The sequence below is a fragment of the Gekko japonicus genome, unplaced genomic scaffold (genome assembly GCF_001447785.1).
Source record: "Gekko japonicus isolate JY-2015 unplaced genomic scaffold, Gekko_japonicus_V1.1 scaffold59, whole genome shotgun sequence".
Taxonomy (NCBI): Eukaryota; Metazoa; Chordata; class Lepidosauria; order Squamata; family Gekkonidae; genus Gekko; species Gekko japonicus.
The window spans coordinates 881572-897258 of record NW_015169174.1 but is presented as its reverse complement, the minus strand read 5'-3'; the positions used below and the strand labels follow the sequence as shown (position 1 = coordinate 897258).

General features: G+C 47.4%; 1 protein-coding gene across 1 annotated transcript in view; it reads right to left on the bottom strand.

The window, feature by feature from the left end:
- The window catches only part of SLIT1 (slit guidance ligand 1), a 128546-nt gene that overhangs the window by 24071 nt on the left and 88788 nt on the right, over positions 1-15687 (bottom strand). Inside the window, 10 exon segments of the mRNA XM_015415898.1 lie at positions 190-353; positions 793-936; positions 2422-2493; positions 3164-3235; positions 4862-4933; positions 6871-7018; positions 8627-8790; positions 9308-9379; positions 10485-10556; positions 10944-11015. Of these exon segments, the coding sequence (XP_015271384.1) occupies positions 190-353; positions 793-936; positions 2422-2493; positions 3164-3235; positions 4862-4933; positions 6871-7018; positions 8627-8790; positions 9308-9379; positions 10485-10556; positions 10944-11015 (1052 nt within the window).

The window sequence follows — 15687 nt, the reverse complement described above, 5'->3', positions numbered from 1 at the left end:
GCAAAAGGGAAATAAAACTGGGGTGGGGAGAACATCTCCTCAGTCCTTCTTGGGTGCCAGAGACAGAATCTCTGAATAAGCATGCAAGTAGGTACAGGGGGGTTATGACGGGGGGGAAATCCCAACCTTTCTGCTCTGTCCTGAGCCCCCAATCTAAAAGCAACCCTGCAGTCGATAGTTAAGTCATACGCGAGCAGCGGAATTTCTTGCTCTTGATCTGTCCGATGCGTTTGTTGGCCAAGCGGCGGGGGCTGGCACAGCGAGCACCGCTTGTCTCAATAGGATTGGCCCGCAAGAAGTCTGCCAGCCACTTCAGGTTGCAGTCACAGATAAAGGGGTTCTGGGCTAGATGACTGTAAGAAGGAGAAGAAACAGAAGTTTAGCACATCCTACCAAGAATGGCTGGGCAAACTCAGGAAACGGGGGGTTGCTCTGGTGGCTAATGTAAGAGGCTACATTAGAGTCTGACATCATAATTTTGAATCTAGCTGCTAAGGTGGTGCGTGCTGCTGGCACAATACCTTTGTCATGCCACCAGGATGCTAGAACATGGGGCTCTAGCAATGATCCTGAGCCAATATCAGTTTCCTCTTTACCCACTGAGATGGCACGGTTCAGAAACTATCATCTAGCAAGACTCTCCTCTTAGTGTGCTGAGCTTCGTAGTCACACTTTGTCCTCTACCCAGATCCTGGGCTACCTTCCCCTTGGAATTCCAGGACTCAAAAGCCTACCTTCCTCCCCCAGAATCCTGTCACCCCTGGACACATCTTTAGAGAAGAAAGCACTCACAGGGTCTGGATGGCACGCAAGGTGGCAAAGGTGCCCTTAGCCAAGGTCTGGATCTTGTTGTCATAGAGCGAAAGCAGTGACAGGTTCTGCAGATCAGCAAAGGCATCTGCCCGGATGCAGTTAATCTTGTTGGCATTCAGGAGCCTGGAGTGGAGGAACATGTTACAGCCTAGCTCTTTGCGTGTGAGAGAGAGAGAGATATTACATGAAAATCATTCATGACCAGCATTCAGAGTAGGAGGAGATTCCATTGACCCCACCCAGCTACCACCCAACAAGTCACCATGAGAATCCAGACTTAGACCTGACTGAAACCTTATGCTGGTGGTTAAGGGCATCTTACCATGAGATTTTTCACTCACTGGACATTTGTTTAAACAGGGCTCTCAGCTGCTTTGAGTACAACTTTAGCATGCCAGAGATCCATAACCTGGGCAGGTGTTGCGCTGGCATGCTACACTGCATCCACAGCAAGCAGCATTGCGTGTGCAGCAGTACAGCGGAAATGAGACCCTGGGTAGATACAGTAGTGCTTGAAAAGGTGCAGAAAAGGGCAAGCAACATGATCAAGGACCTGCAGCACATTCTCAGTAAGGAAAAGCTAAGGAATCTAGGGCTTTTAAGTTCAGAGGACAGACAATTAAGGGGGTAGGGGTACAGGGCACTAGTTTACACAATTGTGCACGGGTGGAGAAAGTAGACAACTTTTTTCTCCCATAAGACTGGAACTTGAAGCCACGCAGTGACATTGATGGACAGTCGATTCAATACAGGCAAAAGGTAGTACTTCTTAGCTCAAAAAGTAACTAACCTTTGGAGTTCAGTGCCACAGGATGTAGAGATAACCATTGGTTTAGTTGGCTTTAAAAGGGGATTAGACAAATTCATGGAGGATAGGTAAATCATAGGCTGTTGGCCAAGGTGACGAAATGGAGCTCTCATGTTCTGAAGCAGTGAGCCTCTGCATATGAATCCAGAGGAGGCATCCATAGCGAGAGGCTTTGACCTGTGGGTCTTCCTTGTAGGCCTCCCAAGAGGGCATCAGGTTTGCCACCATGTGACTGGATGCTGGACTAGATGGAACACTGATCTGCTCCAACATGGCTGCTCTTACATTATTATGTGTACAAGACCACATGGGTAAATTCTTCTTGTCTGCTAGAATAATATTTAAATCAGGCAACATCCTACTTTTAAGGATAGACTGAGAGGAAGTATCTTCATAATTCCCATTCCTTCCCCTTATTTATGATCGACAGACCTGTCTATGCCTTCATCTGGGATAGTGTAGCTGGCAGCTGGGAAAGGTGCAGCTAGATAAGGAGGGAAGAGGGGGCTAATGTTGGGGAGGAGATTATGACCATAAAGGGCATGGGGGGGGGGAGATGCACTCTGAAGTGAGGCAGGCTATGTGGAAGATGAACTTAAATACAGGGGGAGCAGTAGGCTGTACAGAATGAAGAAAGACCAAGTTGCAATTGCTTATAGTTTTGCTAAAAGTTCTGGGTGGGGCACATATGCAGTTCTGGGCTGCTCTGAGAACTGGCGCAAAGTTGCCACACTACCACAACCCTCCCACCATGCACATGGCCACACCGCCCTCCAGCTAGCCTTCCCACTTGTGCTTACAGTAATTGCAGTGCATACAGTCCCCCGAACACCCCTTTGGGCAGCTCTGTGATCTTGTTCCCATATAGGACTCTGCAAAAGAAATGATATCAGTCCTTGGGTTAGCAGCATCTCTTGGTTTTTAGCCCTGATCTCCCTGTTGTGCACTGGTAAAGAAAGGCTGTCTCAGTTCAATGGCTATTCGTAGGTTACTCTACAAACAGAGCTGGCACACACCACAAGCACATAGCTCAAGGGAGAATGAGATTTCCATGCACCAGTCTGCTTATGGTGTCAGGACTGGGGATTTGGGTACAATTCATATATACTAAGTAAAACAAAACAAAGAGACCTCCCCCCCCCCCCCCTGGGACTTGGGTAAACAGGAGAGATTTCTTCTGGTGCCTGAAAGATGTCAACTATGGTGCCAAGCAAGTGTCTTTGTGGACAGAATTCCATAAGTGGGGTGCAGCCATAGAGAAGGCTACACCTCCCATAGATACCTGTCTAAATTCTGAAGGGGTAAAACCTGGAGAAAGCTTCTGATGTCCACTGATGGGTGAAGATTGTTCTTCAGATACCCTGGTCCCAGAGCATTTGGGCCAGTATTGTAGAGACACTGTGAATACTGACTGAGTCATGGGCAGAACTACATGAGTGAACAGTGAAAAAGGAGAACATTCTGATACAGCATGCAAGTGAAATTTCACTTCCCTTCTCTGAGAGTAGTGAAACTATGCTTTCTCCCAGTGGGGCTACTCACAGAGAGTTGAGTGACCGCAGGCCTTGGAAGGCATCAGGTGCTATCTCTGAGATCTGGTTGTTGCTCAGGTCTCTGAAAGGCAAAGGCACAGTCAGCACTGATGCAAAGATGGTGGGCACTAGTAAGCCTACATAACCCTTCTCTTCCCTTGAGGTGCCAGATTCTGCTTAGTGTACTTCACAGAGCCTAGGTAAAGCCCCGGTCCAAATCCATACCAGGATGAAGGTGGAAGGTCATGTCAGGGGAACCAGCCCACCACTTCCTGGAAAATACTTTGCAACACACCACTTTCTAGTTATGCCTCTCCCCTTTGTTTTTATCACAGGGCATCCGAGATCTGCCCATATTCATGGGTTATTCTAAAATTGAGTAAAGTGATATCATGGGCTAGAAAGACATGGTGATAGGAGTGAGGAATCTCAGGATAGCAATCTTGTGAGTTTTTCTAGCACAGGAACTCGTTTGAAAAAATGACGGGTGGAATACCACTGAGGAGAGAACGGCTAAAAGCAGGCTCATGAATGAGACATCTCATGGGCCTGTGTACTATTGCAGATTTTTCAAATGGCAGCCAGAGTAGAAGAGGGATCACCACAGCTTGCTGTAACCCATAATAAGCTGGCAATTTCTTTCACTGAACAACCATACCTTGACTCTAATGAGCTTCACCCTTCTTATTTAGGAGAGCCAGTTTGGTGTAGTGGTTAAGTGTGCGGAGAACCGGGTTTGATTCCCCACTCCTCTACTTGCACCTGCTGATGTGACCTTGGGTCAGTCACAAGCTCTGGCACAGCTGTTCCTGAAAGAGCAGTTTGTGTCAGAGTTCTCTCAGCCCCACCCACCTCACAGGGTGTCTGTTGTGGGGAGGGGAAGGGAAAGTAGTTTGTACGCCGCTCTGAGAGTCCAAGTGAAGGGTGGGGTATAAATCCAATATCTTCTTATTATTATTATTTAGAGCTGAAAATAGTAGCAATACATTTATGTAACTGGGAAGGCAGTTTTCCTTCCTGTTCAGAAGGTATCTGTATTGGCAGGGGTGGATTGGCCATTATGGGCAGTCGGATGCCCCTGGTAGGCCCATGACTGCCCTCCCAGGTTGGGCCAGCCCTGTGGCACAAGGGCTGTGTCCGGCCCATCCGAGATCTGCAGAGTGGGGAGACAGTGCCCAATCCCTGCACCAGGCAAGGGAGGCAGCACCTAGCCAATTGGGGCGGTGAGGCAAGGGCAGGCAGGGCCAGGGTGGGTCAGGTGTGGGGCCAGGGTGGGCTGGAAGTTGGCCCTTTTCCAGGGCCATTTTTCACTCCCAGTCTATGTGTGCATATTGATGGAGCATGAACTTAAAAGAGGACTAAGGTCCCAGAACCCACCCGACCCTGCCCTCCAGTCTCTCCAAACTCCCATCTTCCTTGCTCCCAACTGATCCATGGATGGAGCCAAGGGATAAAAAGGATAAAAAGGGACACAGAGGACTAGAGCAACATGAGGATGAGGCCAGAGGGATGAGGGCTGGGACTGGAGGGGCAGAAGGACTGGCTGGTGAGTGTATATGAATATTGTTGTAGATCACCGAAATGATTGCATCTTTAATTTCGTTGTACTATGTACAATGACAATAAAGTATATTATTATTATTATTATTATTATTATTATTATTATTATTATTATTATTATTGATATAATCTACATGAAGACACTCACATCCTACGAAGCTTCTTGTACGATGAGAAGGCTCCAGGAGGGATGGACTTGATGCCATTCAACTCCAAGCGTCTGCATGGAAAACAGAGCACAAGTGATAAAGTCTAGTGGGGCACACCTGTAGGAACTGTTGAAACCCATCCCTCTTTTGAGAGGGATGCTGCAGAGAGCAGGGCAGGAACAACTACACTGGAGAAGTGACAGAGCCCTGTCCCTGAAGAGCTCTCTGTGCCCCATTCTCCATCTAAACTAAGCCAGCATACAACTTGTCCTCAGCCTAAATTTGCAGATTAAGGGCCTAACAGTGACACAAAGCTGATATAGTGACCATTTAGCTTAAGCAAATCTATGCAGTTTGACATTTTTTAATGTGTTTGCATCGTATTACAATATACACAGTTTGCAGCTCAACCCACAGCGTCATACACATTCGGTTGCAAGCTGGGCCCATGGTGCTAATCACATGCCCAGACAGCACACGGCCTCACCATGGGCTGATCTCGGCACTGGCCTACTTAGTCCACATTCCTAACATGTCAATTTGGACATGTAAATTAACTCAAAATCAGAGCTGGATTCAAGTTTACTTAGGGTCACTGTGTGTGTGAGAAGGGAGGCTGCTGCCTATATACCCACAATGAGGATTAGGCATTTTTCTCCACTTCACCACAACCCCTTGATTTGCAATGGCATGGACAAAATCTCACAGTCAGTAGGATGAGCTATTTTGCATGAGTACCTTGCTGCATGGAAGCAGACATCATGAGAAGCAATTTAAAACTTCCTCCATGGGGCTGCTGTTTTTTGTTTATGTACCAGTTCTATTGGCTTGAAATCAATAAAATGAAGGGGTCAGTTTACATAAACACATGGTGACTTCTGTAGCAACCCTCCATATGGGCTATCCAAGGCATTTTCTAAAGATGCTCAAAGGTATGACAAGGCAGCCAAAGTATTGTTGACTTTGTGGCCATCAAGATTTTGCCAAGCTAAAGGTTTACGGTTTAAAATCATGGTCTCTACCAGGTTCCCTACCTCTTCAGACCACCTATGGTCCTTGGGGATCATACCATACTGTGACTGCAAAATTCACCACACTGTGGGGAAAACGGCAGCCTGAACACTACTTAAAGCACCCTACGTCTTAAATACTCCACCTCTGTTTGTACGTGATAAATTTGTCAAGATATTCAATATGTATGTGGTGACGGAAAGTGCTGTCAAGTTGCGGCTGACTTATGGCGACTCCGTAGGGCTTTCAAGGCAAGAGACATTCGGAGGTGGTTTGCCATGGCCTGACTCTGTGTCATGACCGTGGGCTTCCTTGGTGGTCTCCCATCCCAATACTAGCCAGGGCCGGCCCTGCTTAGCTTCTGAGAACTGATGAGATCAGTCTAGCCCGGGCCCTCCAGGTGATGCCCCCCACACACACACACATTCACCCTGGATCCCAGCCAAACTGAACTTCATTCCTGGTTTGTCTCCTCTCAGTAGGGAAGCAGGCCCATTGCTAGTTTTAAAGATTTGCTTCCCTCCCTGCAGCAGCTTGATTAGCCAGGTTCGGCCTGAGATTGTAATGGGTTGGGTCAGCCACAGTCGGGAGACCACCAAGGAAGACGGGGGCTGCCCCATGGAGGAAGGCAAAATGGCAAACCACCTCTGCTCACCTCATGCCTACAGAACGCCCCTTGTGGAATATGGGTTGCCGTGAGTCTGTTTGTGAGGACAGCAGGGTCTTCTTCTTTCCTCCCTGCCCCTGCTATGAGGAATCTCTGGTCTGAACAGTGCCTTGTAGCCACTGGGGAGATTGGAGAGGGGGGCCTACAGTCATTTTTGCCTACGGATGACAGTTGTCCTGTGATGCTCCTCTGGTATGGTTAGTAGCATCTCTGTTCCAGATCAGCACCAGAGAACGGAAACAAAACATTCAGGCAGAACGGATTCTGTTAGGAAGGGTTCTTGTGCTCCAGTCACGTCTTCCTCCCCTCCCCTCGCTACTTCCTACTCACATCTCTGTCATGGTCTCAGGCAAATTGGCTGGGATGGCTGTCAAGCCCTTGCCACGGCAGTCCACGATGCCGTTGCTGCAGGTGCACATGGCAGGGCAGGAACCAGATGAAAAACTGCAGATCTGGACCCTCGCTGCATCATTCTGGCCTGAAGAGAAGGGGGAGCATTGTGGAAATTTAGTGATCTCTTTCTGAGTATGGCCCATCTCTGCCATCGGCACTGCACAAGCATCACTAGCTGGCCACCTACTCTTTGCTTGTGGAACACTGTGTTGCCAGGACCGTTCTGCCTCCCTTTTGTGGCCTTGAACACTCTTTGGTCCATGGCTAGTTCACACGAGCTGCTGTCTTAGAAAGGTCTGGCCGACTGTGATCTGAATGTCAGTCACAAGGGGTGTGCATATGTGTGGGAGACAAATAAAATTAGTCTGGCTAGGAGAAAAGCCAAAAGGGGCTGCATTTGCATAACTCAGCAGAGTTACATCCTTCGAAGCCCCTTGACTTCACAGGTGTCACTCTGCTTAGCGCTGCACTGTGAGTCCAGGTTTTGGCCACATTACTTGACAGCCTGGTGTTAAAACCTTCACTTGTCTCAATCACAACAATTTTTTAAAAAAATGTAGGAACAAACACTTGTGCAGATACCAGTTCGAGCAGATTAGACTTTAATTATTCAAGTCAGTAGAAATAACAGACTGACAGTACAATATTGTTCCGATTTACTCCAGTGTATGCCAGTTGCTTTCAATGGTTATAGACTGGAGAAATCCAGCACAGGACAGTGATGTGAGTGTGCAAGTCAAGATGGGAAGAGTTAGGACAGAAACTGGCATTAGCCAGGAAGGGGCACACATGGCATTCAACTTGGTCAAGGGAGGGAGACAACTGGGCACAGAGAACACGGGTGGAGAAATGAAGAGGAAGCAAATTCGTGCACCACAAGTTTGACAGTTGCACACAGCCAGAAATACAAGAGGCAGGACAAAAACAGGCAATTTTTGTGAGACCGGAGAGCAAGTTCTGCTGCACACAATGCATAGTCATGCAACCGCCACTGCCTCTTGTGGGAACCGGGAACGAAAGAGCGAGACACAGGAAAGGTGCTGAGATCAACTTTTCACAGTAAGAGGGACAGTGTGTGTCTTTGTAGCCAGGGCTCTTTTTGTAGAAAAAGCCCAGCAGGAACTCATTAGCATAATAGGCCACACCCAACAACAGGAACTCATTAGCATATTGGGCCACACCCCTGACAGCACAGCTCATTAGCACATTAGGCCGCACCCACATGTTACCAGAAGTGTGGTTATCCAGCCACACCCACCTTTTGCTTGTTATTCTGTTTACCTTGTTTGTTGTCAAAACCCAGGGCCTTTTTTTGTAGCAGGAACTCCTTTGCATGTTAGGCCACACACCCCTAATGTAGCCAATCCTAATGAGTTCCTGCTGTTGGGTGTGGCCTATTATGCTAATGAGTTCCTGCTGGGCACGGCCAACTTGGGAGCCAGCCGGAACTCCATTCCTGTGCGTTCCTGCCCAAAAATAACCCTGTTCGTAGCACCAAAGACTTCCTGGTTGTGCCAGGTTTGATCACTAACCCTTGGGTCCCAGTGCTGATGTGCTGAATCTGGGAACAAAAGAGGCCAGTTTCTGGCAGTTTGGGAGTTCTGAGAAACAGGTCTGCGTGAGGCAAGTAGGGATCCCTGTCTCCATTACCCTCGTGTGCAGTTCCCCTTGCCTCCCTCCTGAAGTTGCTGACCTGAGCAGCTGAATTCATTCTTCTGGATCTCTGCAACATTGAGGCCACGTAGTGAAGCCGGACCAGCGCACTGTGTGAACAGCCCAATGGTGGGGCGCTGACGCAGCCACTGGGAAAGCCAGCCCAAGTGGCAATCGCAGAACAGCTGGTTGGAGTGCAAACGGCTGGAGGGTGGGAAGAACAGGGAGAAAAAGGCAAAGAAGGTCAATTGCCATCTCCCCCCCCCCGCCGCTCACTCTGGACAGAGGTGTGGGAGAGACTTCCTGAGAAGGAGAGGCTGAAGCCACAGGGATGTGCGGCACTGGAGCGGAGCCTTGGCCCTCTGCAATTCTGCTTAATCCAGATTTCTGCCTGTGAGATGCTAATGCATCTCTCTCACACACCCCTTTCCTTCCCATACACAGAATCTGTGGCTCTTTTTGCTTTTGGACGGGATCTTCACATATTCGTATATAAGGCCTCAGTCACAAGGGATCTTGGCACTTTGCTGGGCCTTCCCCATCATGAAAACATTAAAGTCCAAAAGGCAGGCCTAGCAGGGCCTAAACATGCCTCAGACAGTCGCCAATAGTGTCCCCTGATAGCTCCCAGACCACCGTAACCTACAAAGTGCCCTATCTTCCTTCTTCTGCCCCAGGCCACCCCAACTCCACCCCCTGAGTTGCTTCTTCAGGTGCTCACAAGGTGCGAAGTTTGGGCATATGGTTGAAGCTGGAGATGGGGATGGTGCTGATGTTGTTGTTGTTCAGAGTCCTGCAGGAAGGAAGAAGAGGAAGCGCGTAAGTGAGTGTTTGGGACAAACATATTATCCTTCCATCTGGCTGGCAGTGTATGGATATACCATAAGTACACACTGCCACATTCTCAGACTAGTAGCCAGGGGTCATTTCGTAGAAAAAGAGCTAGGGGAACTCATTAGCATAACTCATTAGCATATGCCACACCCCCTGACATCAGGGGCCCGGCGGTGGACCTGCAAGGCCAGCGGGAGCGCGAGGAAGCCCCGCCAAGGCCCTCCCTGGCCCCAGCCAGGCAGGGGTGGGGAGAGGCGGGGAGGAAGCAGCTTACCCTCCCTCTTCTCCTGCCTCCTCCTGGCTGAATGAGGGCTGGAAGAGGGGTGGCCTGAAGCAGGGGGCGGGGCTTCATCATGTGCCCCGCCCCCTGCACCTCACCGGGGGAGCTGCGTTCCCCCGCGTTCCCCCCCCCCCCGAAATAACCCCTGCTGGTAGCAGATGTTATTCATAAAACTTCAGCCTGGTGTAGGAAAGGGAAGCGGCATGTCTCTGAAAGTCTCTTGCACAAGCTCAGCCCCACCAAACCCCCAAGTCCAAGGGGACATGAGAGGGGCAGAGAAACAGATGAGAGCAAAGACCATACCATGGTCTGAAGCAGCTACACTGATCCATAGGGTTGAAGACAACTTCCCTGGGATGATTCTCCAGGATTTCTTCACTGGAAAACTCTCTCCCAATCCCCATCAAATTTGGGAGCAAACCAATCAGTAAGGCCTGGACAGTGCAGCACAGGAAGAACACTGGGCTTTGGGTCCCTAGATGATTGCTTTTTGAGCCAACCCCATGAGAATATTGTTTTTACTTCTTGACTTTGGAGACAATGGGCAGGAGCAGAGTAATGGACAGAACAAGCCTCACAGACTGATGCAAGAATGGTAAGAGGCACATGTTGTTAGGACGTTGTTTCTTTCTTCAGCCCCAGCTTGACTGTGGACCATGCTCCCACCATTTGAGCTGGGCACTGTCACAAATGACCTTTATGTATGAAAGACTGGCAGGTTTACAGAGTCTCCTTTCAGGCCACTGGGACAACCCTCCAGAAGAACCCTCCCAGGGACACTTACAAAACCTCCAGGCCACGGAGAGCACGGAAGGCCCCTTCCTCAATGCAACTGATGTGATTCTTGTCCAATTGCCTGTGTGATAGAAGAGAAGATTACTACAGCCCCATGCCTTGGAGGCTACGCACAGCCCATCCTGGTTGCATTAAATGAGAAGTAAAGGGACACAAGAGCACTGTGGATTAAGGACAACAAACACTGTGGACCTGGAAGAGCCACAGAAAGAACAGGGTAGCGTGGAATATGATTTGGGGTGCAATCGTGCCTGTGCATAGTATTTGTAGGATATGATACCACTGCTTTTATCCTACTAATGTTAGCTGTTGTGGAAGGAGGTTTGGGCTCTTCATCTGCACAAGGCACTTGGTCTAGCCCTAAGAGATCAGTGTGCATTTGCGACACACTATCTCAAGATTTCCTGGTCCTTGCTGCCACCACAGCATGTTAGGCTAGGTCACTCACAGATTTTTGAGGTCAGTTGCTCCACGAAACGCCTTCCTGGGAACAGCCTGGAGGAGATTCTCACTCAGGTCTCTGCAGAAGAGAAGTTCAAAAGAAGAAGCTGTCAGGCAGTATTGTTCAGTGCCCAGACCATCAGATGAGCTTCTGGGAGTTCAGGATTCAAGTCTCCATATCCCTAAGTGTTGGGGTTTTTACACACATGTGCATGAGCATGCATGCATAATCACACACACACACACACACACACACACTGCTCGTAGTCTTCAGGAAAGCAAGACTTTTTAAAAAAAGAAAGACTGCCTACATGTTGCAGTATAGCTTAATCCCAGCCAGCAGGGGGAAGTAGAGCCTTTTCCATGGTTGATTCCTGTATCACCTGTTCCTTTATTCCTATATCTTGTCTTCTTAACGAAGACTTTGCGGCACAGCAGCAACTCTTTGCTCAGCGTTGACCCAGGGCATTCTGCAGGGGGATGTCCTGTTTACTTCCTCACTCTCTGACTTCTGCTGCCAAAGAGCATTATTAAAAAGTCTCCCTTAATGAGTGCCCAGTGCCCCTTCAAGCTGTATCACCATCCATGGTGATGTTAAGTTCTCTGAAGCATCTTCCTTCCACTCCTCTCTCCCACCTCACCCCTCTGCTGCTCTGAAAGGACAGTACTCCTGACCCCTATGCCCTGTTCTGGGATTCTGCATGCCCAAGGTATTAACTCTGCCCATTGTGAATATTCTAAAATGTATTTAATCATTTTCATCAACAACAACAACAGGATACCTGGAAGCAAAAAAATATAAAGTCTCAGCAGGATAACCGTCTTGTTAGGAAATCGGGACTGATCTCATGAAATTGTCTTTCAGATACCTGTTCACAATTCCATGGTGTGCAACACCTCTCCCTTTCCGCATTTTTTTTGCTAATCAAAAGAACTGCATGACATGTTAAAACACTGGTCTAATGTGCCTGCATCTCTTACTGACAAAACTGTTTTATCTGAAACTCATGTGTATTCTCTTTAGTCTACCACTCTGCCAACAATTTTATTATGGAATTAGGGCTGCTCTTTCTACTTCTCTAAGAATCAGTCTAGGAAATGGCTCTTAATTGTAGACTGTTTGCTTCCAAGAACCCACTTACAATTTTGAAAAAGATCCAAAGAGGTAGGCAAAGCCTGGAGGCATACCAAGGACAATTACTCTAGCTACAGAAGGTTTGTCTCCCTTGTCAAATCTCTCTCGGACCACACATCAGTTACTGCAGAGCCCCCCAATGAACACAGATCAGTGGCTTTCTTTCTTTCTTTCTTTCTTTCTTTCTTTCTTTCTTTCTTTCTTTCTTTCTTTCTTTCTTTCTTTCTTTCTTTCTTCAGAATGTGATGCAGGACAAACTTAGAACTGTCCTGGTAAAACATCTAAGCAGATTTATAGCACAGTCCTTTGCGGAGTTACACCCTTCTAAGCCCATGGATTTCAAAGGACTTAGATGGGTATAACTCTGCTTAAAACAACTGTAGCATATTCATTTAGGAAACAGAATAATGGTCACAGAATCAAACAAGAAAAAATGCAAATACATGAAAACTAAACACTAAACTTTTATTTAGACATTAGTAGAAGACACCTCAGGGATATGGAATGGTATATCCCAATCTTGTTAGATCTCGGAAGTTAAGGAGGGCTGGGACTTGGGTGGGGGACCACCAAGGAAGACTTTGCAGAGGAAGGCAATGGCAAACCACCTCTGCTTCTCACTTGCCTTGAAAGTCCCTTGCTTGGGTTGCCATAAGTCGTTTGCAACTTGACTGCACATATATACATACATAGAAGACACTACATTGGAACGCATAAAACTTGGTTACCACTGTATAAGAATGACTGGGACCACACATGTGGTGGCAGACCTGGATCTGGGAGCCCAGCTCATTGGTGAACCTGGTGGAGACAAAGCAGTGAGGGGAGGAAGCAATTTGCAGTGATCAAGTGACAGGTGAGAAGGAGCTTGCTTTTCTCTTTCAACCCTCTCCTCTAGCTGTTGTTTTTATCCTGTTGTAAACCAGCCTGCGCCCGCTTGCGGGTGCGGGCGGAATAGAAATTTAATAAAATTTAAAAAATTTAAAAATAAAAATAAGGTGCCTGAAATTCTGGCTATGGGGGAAGGTGGCAAGCAGGATTGCAGGAGAAAAGCAATGGGCATGATATGATTAAGCACCTTCCCCTGGCCATGTTTCTCCACTGCAAATCATCTCAACACCCCACCCAGCAGCAATCTGGGGTCCCAGTTCTGGCCTGTCATCAATTGTATATTTCTGGCCACAATCATATCCAGAAACCCAGAACAGAAGTACTCTGTTTCTGACTTTAGTCTTAAGAGCACAGCATGGATGGTATCTAGTCTGCTGATAAGCAAGCAAAATACAAGTTGTTCAACACGTCCCTTTTTAAAGGTCCATATATGGAACAAAACAAGAGAAGAGGAGCAGCACAGAGATCCAGTTACTGGTAATATGACCATGTGGAGGTTGATCAAAACAAGCCTAGAGATCTATGGAACTGAGAATAACAATATGTTCCAAATGACAATTGTGTCAGCAGCACAAAGGTAATATATCCTCTGTCCAGTGAGTGGTGCTGTTTTACTTGATCTTCAGGGAATGCAGCCATTAATCTAAATGTGTATCTCAAATGTGCATTTTAAAAATCTGGTTTTGATTATTATTTCCTCCAGATTTCCTCCACTATCATCTTAGTGGTGATTTCTCATAACTGGTTACTGGCAGGTGCTTGTAACAGCAACACTGCAGCTCACTTGTGTCTGCCCGAAGGGGAACTGCGTTTCTAGGGAAGCAGAAGTGAGGTTCCATAGTGGCTGCAGGGTGTGAGATCCCATAGTGGCTGCAGGACCTCCTGGCCTCAGCTGCAATGCAAAGGCATCCATTCCACCTTAAGCTATGCTTTCCTGGGTCTAATGCAAGAGCAGATCCTCTTACCAGTTCTGCACAAACCACCACCACCCCCAAGAAATCCACAAGGCACATTTGGAATCAACTGGCTAAAATTCCAAAGTAACTGCTCAAGGACTCCTGGAAATAAGGACCAAACCCTTGACTTGTAAACAGGGATGGCACACCACGCCAGAGTTTTCTGTGAAGGACTCACTGTCTATAAATCTATCACACATCTAAGCACAGCTTGCTTTAAAATTTAAACAGAGGTTTGAGGGTTCTAGAAACCCTGTCAACATTTTGTGGCATTTTAAAATGCACAAATATTTTCAAAACAACTTTAGAATTTATCCTCAGAAATAAAGAATTTCAAATTTTGGAATACTTGCTATTTAGATTTAAGGTTTTTTTTTTTTAAAGAAAAGTTGCAGCTGATCAGCTCTTCTCGGACATGGATACCTCTTGTTCATTTGTGTTCACTTTCAAGTCTTTCTTTCCCCAGTTTTTGTTTTACCCTCAGTCAAGAGGACTAGCAACCTGCTGCATACAACCTGGACCAGAGCAGGGTTTTGAAAGTCCCTTGGACTGCAAGAAGATCAAATCAGTCAATCCTAAAAGAAATCAACCCTGACTGTTCCCTGGAAGGCCAGATAATGAAACTGAAGCTCAAATACTTTGGCCACCAAATGAGAAGGGAGCACTCACTGGAGAAGACCCTGATGCTGGGAAAGATTGAAGGTCAAAGAAGACGGGGACGGCAAAGGATGAGATGGTTGGACAGTGTCATCGATGCAACAAACATGAAACTGAGCAAACTTCAGAGGACAGCAGAAGACAGGAAGGCCTGGCGCGATCTGGTCCATGGGGTCGCGAAGAGTCGGACTCGACTGTGCGACTGAACAACAACAAAAAGTGACCATTCGTCCCAGGTTTTGGAGATCTCTCTCCCTTTTCCTCCAGGAAGGCAGCTTCCTTGGAGAAGAGAGGAGCAAAGATAATGAAAGTTCCCCACTCTCATCTCTTGTACAGATTTGTTTCCATTTAGTGTCATGGTAAATCCAAGAAACATTAATCTACCAAGACACCGAATGATCCCATTCTTTATGATTAACGGCTTTCAGGCAACAACTCTGGCGTCAGAAGAACATCTGACCCATCCAGCAATCCATTCATGCCAACCCAGATAAATGGCTATCCCAAGACAAGCAGCTTTATTATAGCACGAGGGAGATCATCATCATCTAGGGAGTGGGAAACAAAGGGAAGCAGATGGCTGAGGAGATACACAAACAAACACTCTCAGAGCAACGTAGACTATTTGGTTTTTTTAGACAGTTATACATCACTTTTCTCCCCCAAGTGCTGTACGGTGTACAGTGTTGTTTTCCCCAACTCCACTATATCCTCACAACAGCAACAAGAACCCCGTGAGGTACTTTAAGCTGATAAGAGTTCCTGGTTCAAGCAAAGCTCCCTCTAAGCTGTGGAGTCTTGTGAGCAAAGATTCTACTTTGTGAGCTACTGGCATTAAAGTTGTGAATGAGCAATTTGGCTACTGCATAAATTAGTTTGCTGTGGAGCCATCCTTCCTGAGCGAAGACAAAAATGTGTGAGCCGGAGGCTAAAACTGTGAGCTAGCTCACACTAAGTGAGCTTAGGGGGAGAGCCAGTTTGGTGTAGTGGTTAAGTGTGCTGACTCTAATCTGGGAGAACCGGGTTTGATTCCCCACTCCTCCACTTGCACCTGCTGATGTGACCTTGGGTCAGTCACAAGCTCTGGCACAGCTGTCCTTGAAAAGAGCAGT